Source organism: Erythrolamprus reginae, unplaced genomic scaffold (assembly GCF_031021105.1).
Source record: "Erythrolamprus reginae isolate rEryReg1 unplaced genomic scaffold, rEryReg1.hap1 H_53, whole genome shotgun sequence".
Lineage (NCBI taxonomy): Eukaryota > Metazoa > Chordata > Lepidosauria > Squamata > Dipsadidae > Erythrolamprus > Erythrolamprus reginae.
The window spans coordinates 90374-107267 of NW_027248510.1; the positions used below are offsets into that span (position 1 = coordinate 90374).

At 41.8% G+C, this 16894-nt stretch overlaps 2 protein-coding genes and 1 pseudogene across 3 annotated transcripts in view; all 3 read left to right on the forward strand.

Moving 5' to 3' along the window:
- LOC139155762 (zinc finger protein 850-like) overlaps positions 1–7546 on the forward strand; it is a 36996-nt gene extending 29450 nt beyond the window's left edge. Inside the window, exon 4 of one of the 2 annotated variants that reach the window (XM_070731039.1) lies at positions 5230–7546. In XM_070731039.1, the coding sequence (XP_070587140.1) occupies positions 5230–7051 (1822 nt within the window). In that variant the 3' untranslated portion in view covers positions 7052–7546. Of the gene's footprint in view, positions 1–4310 lie in introns of both variants that reach the window. The other variant, XM_070731038.1, reaches the window with a different exon arrangement.
- LOC139155758 (zinc finger protein 850-like) overlaps positions 1–16894 on the forward strand; it is a 44182-nt gene that overhangs the window by 6772 nt on the left and 20516 nt on the right. The gene's annotated exons all lie outside the window — the stretch shown is intronic.
- Positions 13923–15964, forward strand: LOC139155763 (zinc finger and SCAN domain-containing protein 2-like; annotated as a pseudogene).

Here is a 16894-nt window from a genome sequence, read left to right on the forward strand (position 1 = left end):
GTAGTTGTAATGGAAGAGAGGAGAAAGCAGTGAGGTAGATTGAACCACGTGTCCTGCACTGTGGAGGACTGAGGGGAAAAGCGGAGGGATTGAAAGACTACAAGCTTTTATAGTATGGGCTCAGTCCTCATTTGTTGATGGATGAGGTCAACCCACTGACTGCTATCGCCGCCTCTCTGGAGAATGAGTTAAAACAAAATTTTAAAATGTTAGAACATTGGAAGGGAGATATGAATGGGGAGAAGAAATTAAAAACTATGGGCATCTAGAAATGATAGAACTAAACAAAAATGATGAGTAAATATACCAATTGAGGGGAGGGAAAAATATGGCCTAAAATCAAAGGCACAAGAAATAATGACTATTTCTGGAAGTTAAGTCATTGCGATTAATTAGGAAGGAAATTGAAAATTAGAGGTGGTAGGCCCAGGCGACAAAAATAGGAGGATGGAGTCAGCATTAGAGCAATAGTAGATACAGTGTTCCCTCGATTTTTGTGGGTTCAAACTTCGCGAATAGCCTATACCACGGTTTTTCAAAAAATATTAATTAAAAAATACTTCACGGTTTTTTTCCTATACCACGGTTTTTCCCACCCAATGACGTCATATGTTATCGCCAAACTAATAATTTTTGCAAATAAATAAAAAAAAATGATTATTGTTAATAAATAATTACGTTTATAAATATCAGGATCATTAAGTGTCTTATTCAAAGGTGAGTACCAGCAATAATGGTGAGTAAATGGTTGTTAAGGGAATGGGAAATGGTAATTTAGGGGTTTAAAGTGTTATGGGAAGGCTTGTGATACTGTCCATAGCCAAAAATGGTGTACTGTATTTACTTCCGCATCTCTACTTCGCGGAAATTCGACTTTCGCGGGTGGTCTCGGAACGCATCCCCCGCAGAAATCGAGGGAACACTGTATATCTGGAAGAATATATTTAAAATGTAAATAAAGATAAAGGGAAAGGTATAAGTTTAAGAAATAACTCCAACGCTGAATTTCTTTAATTATTCAATTTTTATGCCGCCCCTCTCTTTCAGACTCAGGGTGGCTTATAGCACTTTTTAACAGAGCCAGCATATTTCCCCCACAATCCGGGTCCTCATTTTACCCACCTCGGAAGGATGGAAGGCTGAGTCAACCTTGAGCCAGTGATGAGATTTGAACCGCTGACCTTCAGATCTACAGTCAGCTTCAGTGGCCTGCAGTACAGCACTCTACCTGCTGCGCCACCCCGGCTCTTCTAGTCTGGTATCCATAAAATGGATTATGGTTAGATGTACTCAGGGAAGGGTGAGAGGGAGACAGAAAAAGTAAAAAGGGAGAGAAAGAGGAGGGAAGTAGGAGAGAGGGAGAAAGAAGGTAGCTAGGGAAGAGAGGGAGATAGAAGGAGGCAGGTAGTACAAAATATTGAAGCAAAGCATACTGGAGATAAAAGTATAAAAAGAGAAAACCAAGGATATATGTTCATGATATTTTGGATAGAAATATATAACTATGGATTTCTCGATAATATGGTATATGTATGTATGTTTTGTGTAGGTTTGGTGAAAAAATAAATATTTTAAAAAATAAACGAGGAATCATACATATCTTTGACCTCAAAGAATATAAGTGCTGGGAAAGCTCCATGGATGCACCTTTGAGGGGAAATGCAGAAACAGCAAACCACAGCTGCTTATGCACAAAAAGGTCCACACAGGAGAAAAGTCTTAAAAATGCTCCCAATGTGGTAAATCCTTTAGTGAGCATGGCAACATGGTGAAACGTCAGCGGAATCACATGATGTAACAATGTCCAGATTGTGTGAAAGTTTCATTGGAAGCTCCCACCTCATGAGACCACAGAGGACTCACATACGGGAGAGGGGGATTTGAACGAGAAAAATCTCTTTGAAAGTCTTGATTGTGGAAAAAGTTTCAGTGAGCATTTCAGCCTGGTAAAACACCAGAGGACTCACAGTAAAGAAACCCTTTGAAACATTTTAGTTGGTATTCCAGTCTGGTGAAACACCAAAAGACTCACACACAATAACAGAGTTGGAAGCGACCTTGGAGGTCTTCTAGTCCAAACCCCTGCCTATGCAGGAAGCCCTACACCACTTCTGAAAAATGGTTGTCCAACAGCCTCTTAAAAACCTCCTGCGTTTTTCTAGTGGTGTATCTACAACTCCTGAAAGTAAGGTGTTCCATTGGTTATGTGTTCTCACTGTTAGGAAGTTTCTGCAGATATGAAGTTGTAAGTTGCTTCTCTCCTTGGTAAGTTCCATCCATTGCTTCTTGTCTTACTCACTGTTGCTTTGGAAACTAAGCTGACACTCTCGTCTTTATCAAACTCCTCCAGTATTGGAATACTTTTCAAGTTTGTTTTTTAATATTAATAATAATAATAATAATTATTATTATTATTATTAATATTAATATTAAAAAACAAACTTGAAAAGTATTCCAATACTGGAGGAGTTTGATAAAGACGAGAGTGTCAGCTTCCAATATTCCAGTATTCCAATTATTCCAATTATTATTATTATTATTATTATTAATTAGATTTGTATGACATTCCTTTCTGGAGACTCAGAGCGGCTCACAACAATCACAACAATATACAAATCCAATATTTAATAGAAACATAGAAGTCTGACGGCAGAAAAAGACCTCATGGTCCATCTAGTCTGCCCTTATACTATTTTCTGTATTTTATCTTAGGATGGATATATGTTTATCCCAGGCATGTTTAAATTCAGTTACTGTGGATTTATCTACCACGTCTGCTGGAAGTTTGTTCCAAGGATCTACTACTCTTTCAGTAAAATAATATTTTCTCATGTTGCTTTTGATCTTTCCCCCAACTAACTTCAGACTGTGTCCCCTTGTTCTTGTGTTCACTTTCCTATTAAAACACTTCCCTCCTGGACCTTATTTAACCCTTTAATATATTTAAATGTTTCGATCATGTCCCCCCTTTTCCTTCTGTCCTCCAGACTATACAGATTGAGTTCATTAAGTCTTTCCTGATATGTTTTATGCTTAAGATTTTCCACCATTCTTGTAGCCCGTCTTTGGACCCGTTCAATTTTGTCAATATCTTTTTGTAGGTGAGGTCTCCAGAACAAAACATTTAAGAAACCCATCATTAAGAACCATTCAATACAATCATACCATTTATAAAACTATATGTTCAGGAGTATCTCAGTTATCCCAATGCCTGGCGACAAAGGTGGGTCTTAAGTAAGTTGCAAAAGGCAAGGAGGGTGGGGGCCGTTCTGCTCTCCGGGGGGAGTTGATTCCAGAGGGCCGGGGCCACCACAAAGAAGGCTCTTCCCCTGGGTCCCGCCAGACAACATTGTTTCATCGACAGGACCCGGAGAAGGCCAACTCTGTGGGACCTAACCGGTCGCTGGGATTCGTGCGGCAGAACACGGTCTTGGAGATATTCTGGTCCGATGCCATGAAGGGCTTTATAGGTCATAACCAACACTTTGAATTGTGACTGGAAACTGATCGGCAACCAATGCAGACTGTGGAGAGTTGGTGTAACATGGGCATACCTAGGGAAGCCCATGATTGCTCTCGCAGCTGCATTCTGCACGATCTGAAGTTTCCAAACACTCTTTAGAGGTAGCCCCATGTAGTCGAACCTCAAGGTGATGAGGGCATAAGTTACTGTGAGAAGTGAGTCCCGGTCCAGATTGTCCCACCACGAGACGGGCATCTTACAGGTACTGGAGTTTGGCACCTATGTGTGTTTCTCGGCTGGTCTCTTTAGGGGAAAAAAGCTTGAAAATACAGAAACTCTGGTCGTGAGGGTAAGCCATTAACAACTTCTCACATTGAGAAGAGTTTCTATACCGTACAAGGTTTTTTTCTGTAAAGAGACCAGCCGAGAGACAAACAGAGCTGCTAAACTCCAGTACAGGTAAGACGCCCCTCTCACGCCCAACCCCAACCTTCCGCACCCTGCTCCACCTCACCTGCCCTGCCACCCCCCAATTGCGTCCCACCACGAGATGGGCCCTGTCTTATCTTCGGGGAAGCAGGGTATCTACCATTATATATTTGCAGCAGTTCAAGATATATTTGATGATAGTCCTTTGCATTGCTAAGAATGCTTGATTGACCTAATTAAACAACTGGATTTGAATGGATATTTGAACATGGATCTCGATAGTCTTCTATGAAACATAAATAATGTAAGTGATTAGCATTGGGTCATTTTCGATTTTTTCATTGTAATATATACTTTTATTCTTTTTTAACTATCATCTCTAATTATTTTATAAACAAAGCTCTACTTTTCTTTACAGAGAAAGAGGATGGCAATAAGAGCACTTGGGACAATTGTAAATCACACGCAACATTGAAAAGGGAAGAAAATCAAGCAAAAAAATCAAAATATTTTCCATTTCTTTTGGAAAACCATACAATTCTCCTCCTCTTCCAGAAGCTGTTAGACAAGAGAGAGAAAATCAAGAAAGATTTCAAGCTCAAATAAGCAGATTATGCAGAACTCAAGGATACGTTACATCGTTTTTCCTCCATCAGCAAAAAAGGGAGATATCTGGAAGTCAGTTGAAATGAAAAGGTCAATAATAAAGCCACGTAGAGCAGACAGGAATGCAGGCCTCTCCCTCTGAGGAAGAAAATGGCTTGAATGAAAGCACCACTAAACAAGGCATTGTCCATATTTTTGATTAACTCAGCTTTGGAAAACAAGATATTGCAAATCACAGCTGTTTATACATTGAGGAGCTAGACAGGAGAAGAGCCATGGACACTATCTCAGTATAGCAAAAATTGGTCAGAACATTTCCCTTGTGATTCTTGGAACAAACTACACAAAAGGGAAGCCACAAAAGAACCCCCAATATATTAAGTCTTTAATGAACATGGCAACATGGTGGTACGCCAGAAGACACACATGAGCGTGGAAACATATGACTGTGCAGATTGTGTGAACATTTCATTAGAAATTCTCAGGTCATGAGACACTAAAGGATGCAGACACAGCAATAACACAATTTGAATATCCTTTCTGTGAGGAAAATTTCAAAGAGAGAATTCCAGTCTAGTGAAGCACCCAAGGCTTACAAAAAAGAGAAAACATTTGAATGTGATGACTGTGTAAAATAACACAGTCACAATTTCAGTCATGAAACACCAGAGGAGTCACACAGGAGAGAAACTGTTTGAATGCCCTGAATGTGGGAAAACTTTTAGTCGCAGTTCCAACCTGGTGCAACACCAGAGGACTCACACAGGAGAGAAACCCTTTGAATGCCCTGACTGTGGGAAAGGTTTTAGTGATAATTCCAACCTGGTGCAACACCAGAGGACTCACACAGGAGAGAAACCTTTTGAATGCCCTGACTGTGGGAAAGGTTTTAGTCAGAGTTCCCACTTGGTGCAACACCAGAGGACGCACACAGGAGAGAAACCCTTTGAATGTCCTGACTGTGGGAAACGTTTTAGTGATAATTCCAGCCTGGTGAGACACCAGAGGACTCACACAGGAGAGAAACTCTTTGAATGTCCTGACTGTGGGAAAAGTTTTAGTGAGAACTCCAAACTGGTGCAACACCAGAGGATTCACACAGGAGAGAAACCCTTTGAATGTCCTGACTGTGGGAAAACTTTTAGTCACAGTTCCAACCTGGTGCAACACCAGAGGACTCATTCAGGAGAGAAACCCTTTGAATGTCCTGACTGTGGGAAAAGTTTTAATCAGAGTTCCCACCTGGTGACACACCAGAGGACGCACACAGGAGAGAAACCCTTTGAATGTCCTGACTGTGGGAAACATTTTAGTGATAATTCCAGCCTGTTGAGACACCAGAGGACTCACACAGGAGAGAAACTCTTTGAATGTCCTGACTGTGGGAAAAGTTTTAGTGATAATTCCTGCCTGGTGAGACACCAGAGGATTCACACAGTAGAGAAACCCTTTGAATGTCCTGATTGTGGGAAAAGTTTTTTTCAGAGTTCTGGACTGGTGAGACACCAGAGGATTCAGACAGGAGAGAAACCCTTTGAATGTCCTGACTGTGAACAAAGTTTTAGTAAGAATTCCAACCTGGTGCAACACCAGAGGACTCACACAGGAGAGAAACCCTTTGAATGCCCTGACTGTGGGAAAGGTTTTAGTGATAATTCTAACCTGGTGCAACACCAGAGGACTCACACAGGAGAGAAACCTTTTGAATGCCCTGACTGTGGGAAAGGTTTTAGTCAGAGTTCCCACTTGGTGCAACACCAGAGGACTCACACAGGAGAGAAACCCTTTGAATGCCCTGACTGTGGGAAAGGTTTTATTAATAATTCCAACCTGGTGCAACACCAGAGGATTCACACAGGAGAGAAACCCTTTAAATGCCCTGACTGTGGGAAAGGTTTTAGTCAGAGTTCCCACCTGGTGACACACCGGAGGACTCACTCAGGAGAGAAACCCTTTGAATGTCCTGACTGTGGGAAACGTTTTAGTGATAATTCCAGCCTTGTGGCACACCAGAGGACACACTCGGGAGAGAAACCGTTTGAATGTCCTGACTGTGGGAAAAGTTTTACTCAGACTTCCCACCTGGTGACACACCGGAGGACTCACTCAGGAGAGAAACCCTTTGAATGTCCTGACTGTGGGAAAGGTTTTAGTGAGAATTCCAAACTGGTGCAACACCAGAGGACTCACACAGGAGAGAAACCCTTTGAATGTCCTTACTGTGGGAAAAGTTTTAGTCAGAGTTCCGGACTGGTGCGACACGAGAGGACTCACACAGGAGAGAAACCCTTTGAATGTCCTGACTGTGGGAAAGATTTTAGTCATAATTCCAGTCTGGTGAAACACCAAAGGATTCACACAGGAGAGAAACCGTTTGAATGTCCTGAGTGTGGGAAAAGTTTTAGTCAGAGTTGGAGCCTGGTGGAACACCAGAGGATTCACACAGGAGAGAAACCATTTGAATGTCCTTTTTGTGGGAAAGGTTTTAGTTATAATTCCAGCCTGGTGAGACACCAGCAGACTCACACCATTGAGAAATCTTTGAAATGTTAATTCTACGGTCATTACTTCAAGCATAAATCATCCCTTATTGTACACAAGGAAATTCACATGAGGCAACATTTCAAGTGTTTAGGGAAGTTTTGAATTTCATTTATTAACTCCCATTGAAAATGTAGGTGGGAAATTGATAGATAGATAGTGAATTAATGTCACACGAATTTTTCGAGGAATTTATGGTAGAAGAAAGATCTGAATTAGAAAGTAAAAGCCAAGAACAACCCTTAATAGACTTAGAAAGTGGAAATGAAGGAACTTCCAAAGATAAAGAACAGGAAGAAGAAGGAGTTCTCACTAGTGCGCAGAAAGAAAACAGAATAAACAGAAGACAACTAAGTGGGAATGGAAAGTACGGTGAAGCTACTTTCAATCAATGTAAATAGTTTGAGTTCACATACCAAACAAAAATGAATATTTAACAAACTACAAGAAGAAATCTTGAATATTATTTGTTTACAAGTTGTACACATTCCACAACAAAATGAAAAACAACTAGAAAATAATAAGCTAGAAAGAGTATTTACAGCCTTATCACACAACAAAAAAAGAGTTTGCGATATATGTGAAAAAAGGACTAGATGCCCCAAAAATTTATGCTGATAAAAAAGGAAGAATTTGAATAATCTCAGTCCCAATTTTTAATATACAAATTACACTAGTAGTTATGTATGCGCCAAACAAAAATCAAAAAGCTTTTTTAAAAAAATTACATCAGAAATTGGTAGAACTGGAAGTTGAGCATATTTGTGTAATTGGGGATTTTAATGGTATAATTGATGCTGTTAAAGACTACAAAAGTGTAAATAGAAATTTATACAAAAAAAAAGGAAAGTGCTTCCAAAAACATTCCACCAAATGTGTGAAGAATTAAGCATGGGAGATTGTTGGAGAATGAGAAATAAAGATAAGAGAGAATATACATTTTACTCCAGAGTTGGTCTAGAATAGACTTGGTTTGGGCTAATTGTACAGTAGAAAATTTAATAAATTCCATTAAAATAGATATTAACAAATGGGCAAAATGTAAAAGTCTTTTGGAAAGGTGAAAGTAGAAAAAAATAAAAGATGGATGCTGAATTTGCAATTATTGAAAGATCAAGAATATATAGATTGGATTTTAAAAGAAATGGAGTTATTTCTTAAAGAAAATAATTATCAAGAAACTTCTCTGCAGAATCTATGGGACACAGCTAAGGCATACCAGAGAGGGTTAACAATAGCCTATACATTCAGAAAAAATAAAGAAAAAAGACAATGTAAAAATGAATTAATATGTAAACTGAAAAATTTAGAAAAAGAATCTCAGGATGATACAAGACAACAAATTGAGCTAATTAAACATAAATTAGAATTATTGGATCAGGAAAAGGTAGTAAGGAAATTAAGAGCTGCAAAACAAGATCAATTTCAAAACGCAAACAGACCAGGTAGATCAGTGTTTCCCAACCTTTTTTGAGCCGCGGCACATTATTCACATTTTCAAAATCCTGGGGAACATTGGGGGGGGGCACAAAAAGGTTTGGACAAAAAATCGCTCTTTCTCCCTTTCGCTCTATTTCTCTCTCCCTCTCTCTTTCTCTCCCTCTTTCTCTCTCCATCCCTTTCTTTCTCCCTTCCTTCCTCTCTCTTTTGCTCTTTCTCTCTCCCTCCTTCCCCCCTCTTGCTGTCTTTCTTTCTTTCCTTTCTCTCTCTCATTCTGTCTCTTGCTATCTCTTTCTTTCTCCCTTCCTCTCTCTTTTGCTCTTTCTCTCTCCCTCCTTCCCCCCTCTTGCTGTCTCTTTCTTTCTCTTTCTCTCTCTCTCTCATTCTGTCTCTCTTGCTATCTCTTTCTTTCTCCCTTCCTCTCTCTTTGGCTCTCTTTCTCTCTCCCTCCTTCCCCCCTCTTGCTGTCTCTTTCTTTCTCTTTCTCTCTCTCTCTCATTCTGTCTCTCTTTCTATCTCTTTCTCCCTTCCTTCCTTCCTCTCTTTTGCTCTTTCTCCCTCCTTCCCCCCTCTTGCTGTCTCTTTCTTTCTCTTTCTCTCTCTCTCATTCTGTCTCTCTTGCTATCTCTTTCTCCCTTCCTTCCTCTCTCTTTGGCTCTCTTTCTCTCTCCCTCCTTCCCCCCTCTTGCTGTCTCTTTCTTTCTTTCTCTTTCTCTCTCTCTCTCATTCTGTCTCTCTTGCTATCTCTTTCTTTCTCCCTTCCTCTCTCTTTGGCTCTCTTTCTCTCTCCCTCCTTCCCCCCTCTTGCTGTCTCTTTCTTTCTTTCTCTTTCTCTCTCTCTCTCATTCTGTCTCTCTTGCTATCTCTTTCTCTCTTCCTTCCTTCCTTCCTTCCTCTCTTTTGCTCTTTCTCCCTCCTTCCCCCCTCTTGCTGTCTCTTTCTCTTTCTCTCTCATTCTGTCTCTCTTGCTATCTCTTTCTTTCTCCCTTCCTTCCTCTCTCTTTGGCTCTCTTTCTCTCTCCCTCCTTCCCCCCTCTTGCTGTCTCTTTCTTTCTTTCTCTTTCTCTCTCTCTCTCATTCTGTCTCTCTTGCTATCTCTTTCTCTCTTCCTTCCTTCCTCTCTTTTGCTCTTTCTCCCTCCTTCCCCCCTCTTGCTGTCTCTTTCTCTCTCTCTCTCTCATTCTGTCTCTCTTGCTATCTCTTTCTCCCTTCCTTCCTCTCTCTTTGGCTCTCTTTCTCTCTCCCTCCTTCCCCCCTCTTGCTGTCTCTTTCTTTCTTTCTCTTTCTCTCTTTCTCTCATTCTGTCTCTCTTGCTATCTCTTTCTCTCTCTTCCTTTCTTTCTCTCTTTTGTTCTCTCTCTTCCTTCTCTGCGGAGGCCGGCAAAGCTTTTCCGGGTAGGCTGGCTGGGGGATAGGGCGCGCGCACGCACGCACCCCCGACGTTCCAAAGAACCTTCTCCGACCTCCGCTGTGAGAAGGTTTTCTCCGAGCGCTCGCCGGAGGAGCTGGAGAAAGGGGCAGATCGGGCGGGCGGGCGTCAGCGGCGAGAAGCCAGGGGCACGAGGGGAACGGAGGCACTGGGGGGTGGGGGCAGCCACGGCGCTGGCCTCCGCACTTTCATCGCTCCCCACCCCAAACTCCAACGCCCAGTTCCTTGCACGGCACTGGAAAAGGGTGCTGCATTGCCGGCTTCTACCTGGTGCTGCCAGGGAATCTCCAGCTGGGCAGGGCTCTCCTTAAGCTCTCCTTTTTCCTGCCTTCCTTCTTTGGGGCCCAGCAGGTTTGCGCCGGAAGCAGCGACATGGGCCGGAGCCAGGGGACAGCTGCGAGTGGGAGCTCCAGGTCGAGGCACTGGCAGCGCCCCGCCCAGCTGGAGTTCCCTACGAGCTTGGCGGCACACCTGGCTGTGTCTCGTGGCATACTAGTGTGCCGTGGCACACCGGTTGGGAAACGCTGAGGTAGATGGTTATCTTATAAATTGAGGAAAGAAAAGGAAAAAAGATCAATTCAACAGTTAACAGACAAGAATAAAATATTACACCACCAAGTAGAAAAAAAGAAAGAGATAGCATTAGAATATTATAAAGAACTATATGATAAAGATAACATTAGAGAAGAAGATATAATAAAATATTTAGAAGACTCAAAGATTAAGCCAATAAGTAAAGAAGATAAAGAAATGTTAAACAAAGAAATAACTAAGGAAGAGTTAGAACATGTAATCATGAAACAGAATAATAACTAAATCGCTGGACCGGATGGATTTCCAATTGAATTTTATAAGGCAACACTACATATAACAGGAGATTTATTATTAGGAATTTACAAAAACACGTTAAAAAATGTCATATATCCCTTATCATGGCAAGAAGCCAATATTGATACATAAAGAATGTGCAGATCCAGATCAGATTAAAAACTATAGACTGATATCTTTGCTAAATGCCGATTACAAACTGTACATGTCAATTATAGTAGAGAGACTGAAAAATATACTAAATAAGATAATTCATCCAGATCAGAATGGTTTTCTGCCTGATAAGACAAATAAGATACAACACTAGAATAGTTTGAACATGTTAGGGTATTATGAAAGCTATAGCGATAAAGAATTTGCAAGGCTGCAGCAGAGGCTCTTGACCGGATTGTGCCGTTGCAACCTCTCTGCGGCACTAGACCCCGTAGAGCTCCATGGTTCAATGAGGAGCTCCGGGAGTTGAAATGTCAGAAGAGAAGTCTAGAGAAGCGATGGAGGAAGAGTAAGTCCAAATCCGATCAAACACTTGTAAGAGCTCTTGTTAAAACTTACAAAGTGGCGCTCAAGGTGGCAAGATGCGCATATCATGCCGCCTGGATTGCATCAGTGGAATCCCGCCCGGCCGCTCTGTTTAGGGTGACCCACTCCCTTCATAACCAGGGGGGAGTTGGGGAGCCCTTGCAGAGCAGTGCCGAGGATTTTAACACGTTTTTCGCTGATAAAATCCCTCGGATCCGAGCGGACCTCGACTCCGATTGGATAACAGAGTCGACTGACAACAAGTCAGTCGAGGTGACTGGGGCCCGTACTTGTCTATCTTTCTGGGAAGAGTTTGATCTGGTGACACCTGATGAAGTGGACAAGGCCATTGGAGCTGTGAGTTCTGCCACCTGTTTACTGGATCCGTGTCCCTCCTGGCTGGTCTTGGCCAGCAGGGAGGTGACACGGAGCTGGGTTCAGGAGATCGTTATTGCTTCTTTGGGGAGGGGGTCCTTTCCGGCTCCCTACAAGGAGGCACTTTTGCGCCCCCTCATCAAGAAGCCTTCCCTGGACACAGCCATTCTTAACTATCATCCAGTCTCCAACCTTCCCTTCATGGGGAAGGTTGTTGAGAAGGTGATTGCGCTCCAGCTCCAACGGTCGTTGGAAGAAGCCGATTATCTAGGCCCTCAGCAGTCAGGATTCAGGCTTGGCTACAGCACAGAAACTGCTTTGGTTGCGTTGATGGATGATCTCTGGTGGGCCCGGGACAGGTTTATCCTCTGTCCTGGTGCTTCTCGACCTCTCAGCGGCTTTGATACCACCGACCATGGTATCCTTCTGCATCGGCTGGAGGGGTTGGGAGTGGGAGGCACTGTTCTTCAGTGGTTCTCCTCCTATCTCTCTGATCGATCGCAATCAGTGCTAGTGGGGCGTCAGAGGTCGACCTCTAGGCCTCTCCCTTGTGGAGTGCCTCAGGGGTCAGTCCTCTCCCCCCTGCTATTTAATATCTACATGAAACCGCTGGGCGAGATCATCCAAGGGCATTGGGTGAGGTAACATCAGTACGCGGATGATACCCAGTTGTACATCTCCACCCCATGTCCAGTCAACGAGGGAGTGGATGTGATGTGCCTGGAGGCTGTTGGGGTCTGGATGGATGTCAACAGACTCAAACTCAACCTTGATAAGATGGAGTGGCTGTGGGTTTTGCCTCCCAAGGACAATTCCATCTGTCCATCCATTACCCTGGGGAGGGAATCATTGACCCCCTCAGAGAAGGTTCGCAACTTGGGCGTCCTCCTTGATCCACAGCTCCCATTAGAGAAACATCTTTCAGCTGTGGTGAAGGGGGCGTTTGCCCAGGTTTGCCTGGTGCACCAGTTGCGGCCCTATTTGGACTGGGAGTTACTGCTCACAGTCACTCACGCGTTCGTCACCTCGAGGTTCGACTACTGCAATGGTTTCTACATGGGGCTTCCTTTGAAAAGTGTTCTGAAACTTCAGATCGTGCAGAATGCGGCTGCGAGATCTATCGTGAGGCTTCCAAGATTTGCCCACGTTTCGCCAACACTCCGCCACCTGCACTGGTTGCCGATCAGTTTCCGGTCACAATTCAAAGTGTTTGTAATGACCTATAAAGCCCTACATGGCATCAGACCAGAATACCTCTGGGACTGCCTTCTGCCACACGAATTCCAGCGGCCAATCAAGTCCCACAGTGTTGGCCTTTTCCGGGTTCTATCGACTAAGCAATGCTGTTTGGCGGGATCCAGGGGAAGAGCCTTCTCTGTGGCAGCCCCGACCCTTTGGAACCAGCTCCCCCCAGAGATCAGAATTGCCCCCACCCTCCTTGCCTTTCGTAAGCTCCTTAAAACCCACCTGTCATCGAGCATGTGGGAATTGAGATATTCCCCTCCCCCAGGCCTATACAATTTATGCATAGCATGTTTGTGTGGATGTCTTGCTTTTTAATAAGGGGTTTTTAGTTACTTTAATATTAGATTTGTCATATTGTTTATTGTTGTTGTGAGCCGCCCCGAGTCTATGGAGAGGGGCAGCATACAAATCTAACAAACAAATAAATAAATAAATAAATAAATAAATAAATAAATAAAATGTTGTTTTTAGATGCTGAAAAAGCCTTTGATAATTTAAATTGGGAGTTTAAAAAAAAAAAGGTATGGAATTTGGATCCAATTTTGAAAATAGGATAAACAATATATACTCTAAACAAAAGGCAAGGATCTTAGTTAATGGAGATTTGACGGATACATTTGATATTAGGAAGGGAGTGAGACAAGGGTGCCCGCTCTCCCCTTTCCTTTTTATATTGTCAATTGAAATTTTATTAAATCAAATTAGGATGAATCCTCAAATACAAGGAACCAAGGTCAAAAAACAAGTTTATAAAATACAGGCATTCGCAGACGAATTAGTCTTCTTTTTAGAAGATCCAATTAATTCAATGATACATTTATTAAAAGAATTGGAATCATATGGAAGGGTAGTTGGTCTTAAAATAAAGAGGAATAAAACCAAGATACTAACTAAAAACTGCAACCAAGACCAAACCATAACATTAATGGAGAGAACTGTATTTCAAATAGAAAAAAAAAAAAGTATTTAGGAATTTGGCTCTCATCTAGATATTCGTCTTTAAAAGAATTAAATTTTATTAAACTTTTATATAGAACCAAAGAAGACTTAGAAAAATGGTCCATATAAAATCTATCTTTAATGGGAAGGATTAGCACTATAAAATCTAATATACTTCTGAAATGGTTGTACCTCTTTCAAACGGCAGCAGTCCAATTGGATAAAAAAAAATTCAAACGTAAACAGAATAATGTTTAAATTTATTTGGCATAACAAAAAACAAGAATAAGTATAAAAGCACTGCAGGATTCGAAACTGAAAGGAGAATTTGGTCTTCCGAACTTAGAACTATATTATCAGGTGACAATATTACTGTGGATTAAAGAATGGATTAAATTGGGCAACAATAGAATTTTAGCAATGGAGGGACATAATATTAGTGAGGGATGGCACGCACACCAGGAGAGAAACCCTTTGAATGTCTTGACTGTGGGAAAGGTTTTAGTCAGAATTCCAAACTGGTGCGACACCAGAGGACTCACATAGGAGAGAAACCCTTTTAATGTCTTGACTGTGGGAAAAGTTTTAGTCAGACTTCCAATCTGGTGCAACACCAGAGGACTCACAAAGGAGAGAAACTGTTTGAATGTCCTGACTGTGGGAAAAGATTTGGTCAGAGGTCTGGACTAGTGAAACACCAGAGGACTCATACAGGAGAGTAACCCTTTGAATGTTCTGACTGTGGAAAAAGATTTAGTCAGAGTTCCCAACTGATGAGACACCAGAGGACTCACAAAGGACAGAAACCGTTTGACTGTGGAAAAAGATTTAGTTGCACTTCCAGTCTGGTGCAACACCAGAGGACTCACACAGGAGAGAAACCCTTTGAATGTTCTGATTGTGGGAAAAGATTTAGTCAGAGTTCCCAACTGATGAGACACCAGAGGACTCACAAAGGACAGAAACCGTTTGAATGTCCTGACTGTGGGAAACGTTTTAGTCAGAGTTCCCACCTGGTAGAACACCAGAGGACCCATATTGGAGAGAAACCCTTTGAATGTTCTGACTGTGGAAAAAGATTTAGTTGCAGTTCCCAATTGGTTCAACACCGGAGGACTCACACAGGTGAGAAACACTTTGAATGTCCTGACTTTGGGAAAAGTTTTAGTGATAATTCTATCCTGGTGCAACACCAGAGGAATCACACAGGAGAGAAACCATTTGAATGTCCTGATTGTGGGGAAAGTTTTAGTTGCAGTTCCCATCTTGTGCAACACTAAAGAACTCACACAGGAGAGAAACCCTTCGAATGGGAAAAGTTTTAGTCAAAATTCCAGCCTGGTGAAACATCAGAGGACTCACAAGGAGTGAAACCGTCTGAATGTCCTGACTATGGGAAAAGTTTTAGTCAAATTCCCACTTGATGAAACACCAGAAGACTCACACATGAGAGAATTCATTTGAATGTCCTTTTTGTGGGAAAGTTTTAGTTATAATTCCAGCCTGGTGAGACACCAGCAGACTCACACAATTGAGAAATCTTTGAAATGTCCAATCTGTGGAGATTACTTCAAGCATAAATCATCCCTTTTTGCACACAAGGAAATTCACATGAGGCAACTTTTCAAAAGTTTAGAGAAGTCTTGATTTTCATTGATGAACTCCCATTGAAAATGTAGGTGAATAATTGATTGTTGGAATTTTGGCCTGGTTTAGTTTATTCAAAGTTCAATTCCAGAGCTATGGGTGGAAACTAAACAAGGATAGAAGTAACTTTGAACTAAGAAATTTCCTGACAGTTAGAACAATTAATCAGTGGAAAAGATTGCTTCCAGAAGTTGTGAACGTTCCAACACTGGAAGTTTTTAAGCAGATGTTGGATAATCATTTGCCTGAAATAGGGTTTCCTGCCTAACCTGCTTAGGTTGGTCTAAAAGATCTCCAAGGACATTCCAACTCTCCTGTTGTTTACTTTACTCTGTGGTTTCTTCCCCAAACCCCAAAAATTTTAACCTTAGACTACAGCCGACCTCGCCCCTTTCCCAAGAGGTCTATAAGGGGCATTCATAAATGCACCACTGTGCCTACCATCCCTGTCCTACTGTAGTATTGTCCAAATTTACCTATACCTATTTTGCTTTTGTTTATATTTATACCTGTTATCATGTACATGTTTTGACAAATAAAATAAAAATATGTCCTTTAAACAATAAATTTAGGGGGAAATATTACACACACCTTCCGCTGTTGGGTGTGTGTGCGTTTTTGTATGTTGGTCTTGTAGAGATTATTATTATTTATTAGATTTGTATGCCGCCCCTCTCCGAAGACTCGGGGCGGCTCACAACAATAAAGACAGTACAAATCCAATAATTAAAAACAGTTTAAAACCCCTTAATATAAAAACAATCATACTTCTCATACAAACTGTAATAACTCTCAATAAAAGTTGAATCAAAAGCAAGTTTATTGTTCTGACAGGAACAAGGTAGATTAACTCAGTCAATTAGCAATTGTGTATTGAGAGCGCAATACAGTGACAGTTCTCAGTATTTATACAAACTAGCCCCAGCAACAGGCAGCTTTTACATTGATACAATTTTAGCGCCGAAAAGAGGCTAACCAATCAACATACAATAAACAAATCTGAACTTTTGACTTTTACTCTGTAACTGGGTAGGTAACTGGGCAGCATATCTAACACAAACCACACATAAAACGGAAATGGCCCAGGGGAATCAATTTCCCGATGCCTGACCACAGAGGTGGGTTTTAAGGAGTTTACGAAAGGCAAGGAGGATGGGGGCAATCCTAATCTCTGGGGGAAGTGGATTCCAGAGGGTCAGGGCCGCCACAAAGAAGGCTCTTCCCCTGGGTGCGGCCAGATGACATTGTTTAGTCGTCGGGACCCAGAGAAGGCCAACTCAGTGGGACCTAAGCGGTCGCTGGGATTCGTGCGGCAGAAGGCAGTCCCAGAGATATGTATGTTTTGTATTTTGTACATTGGGTTGTTTTAATTCAATAAAAATCATTTAAAAAATAAAATAAATGTAGGGCTCAGCACATATCTAACTCTATGA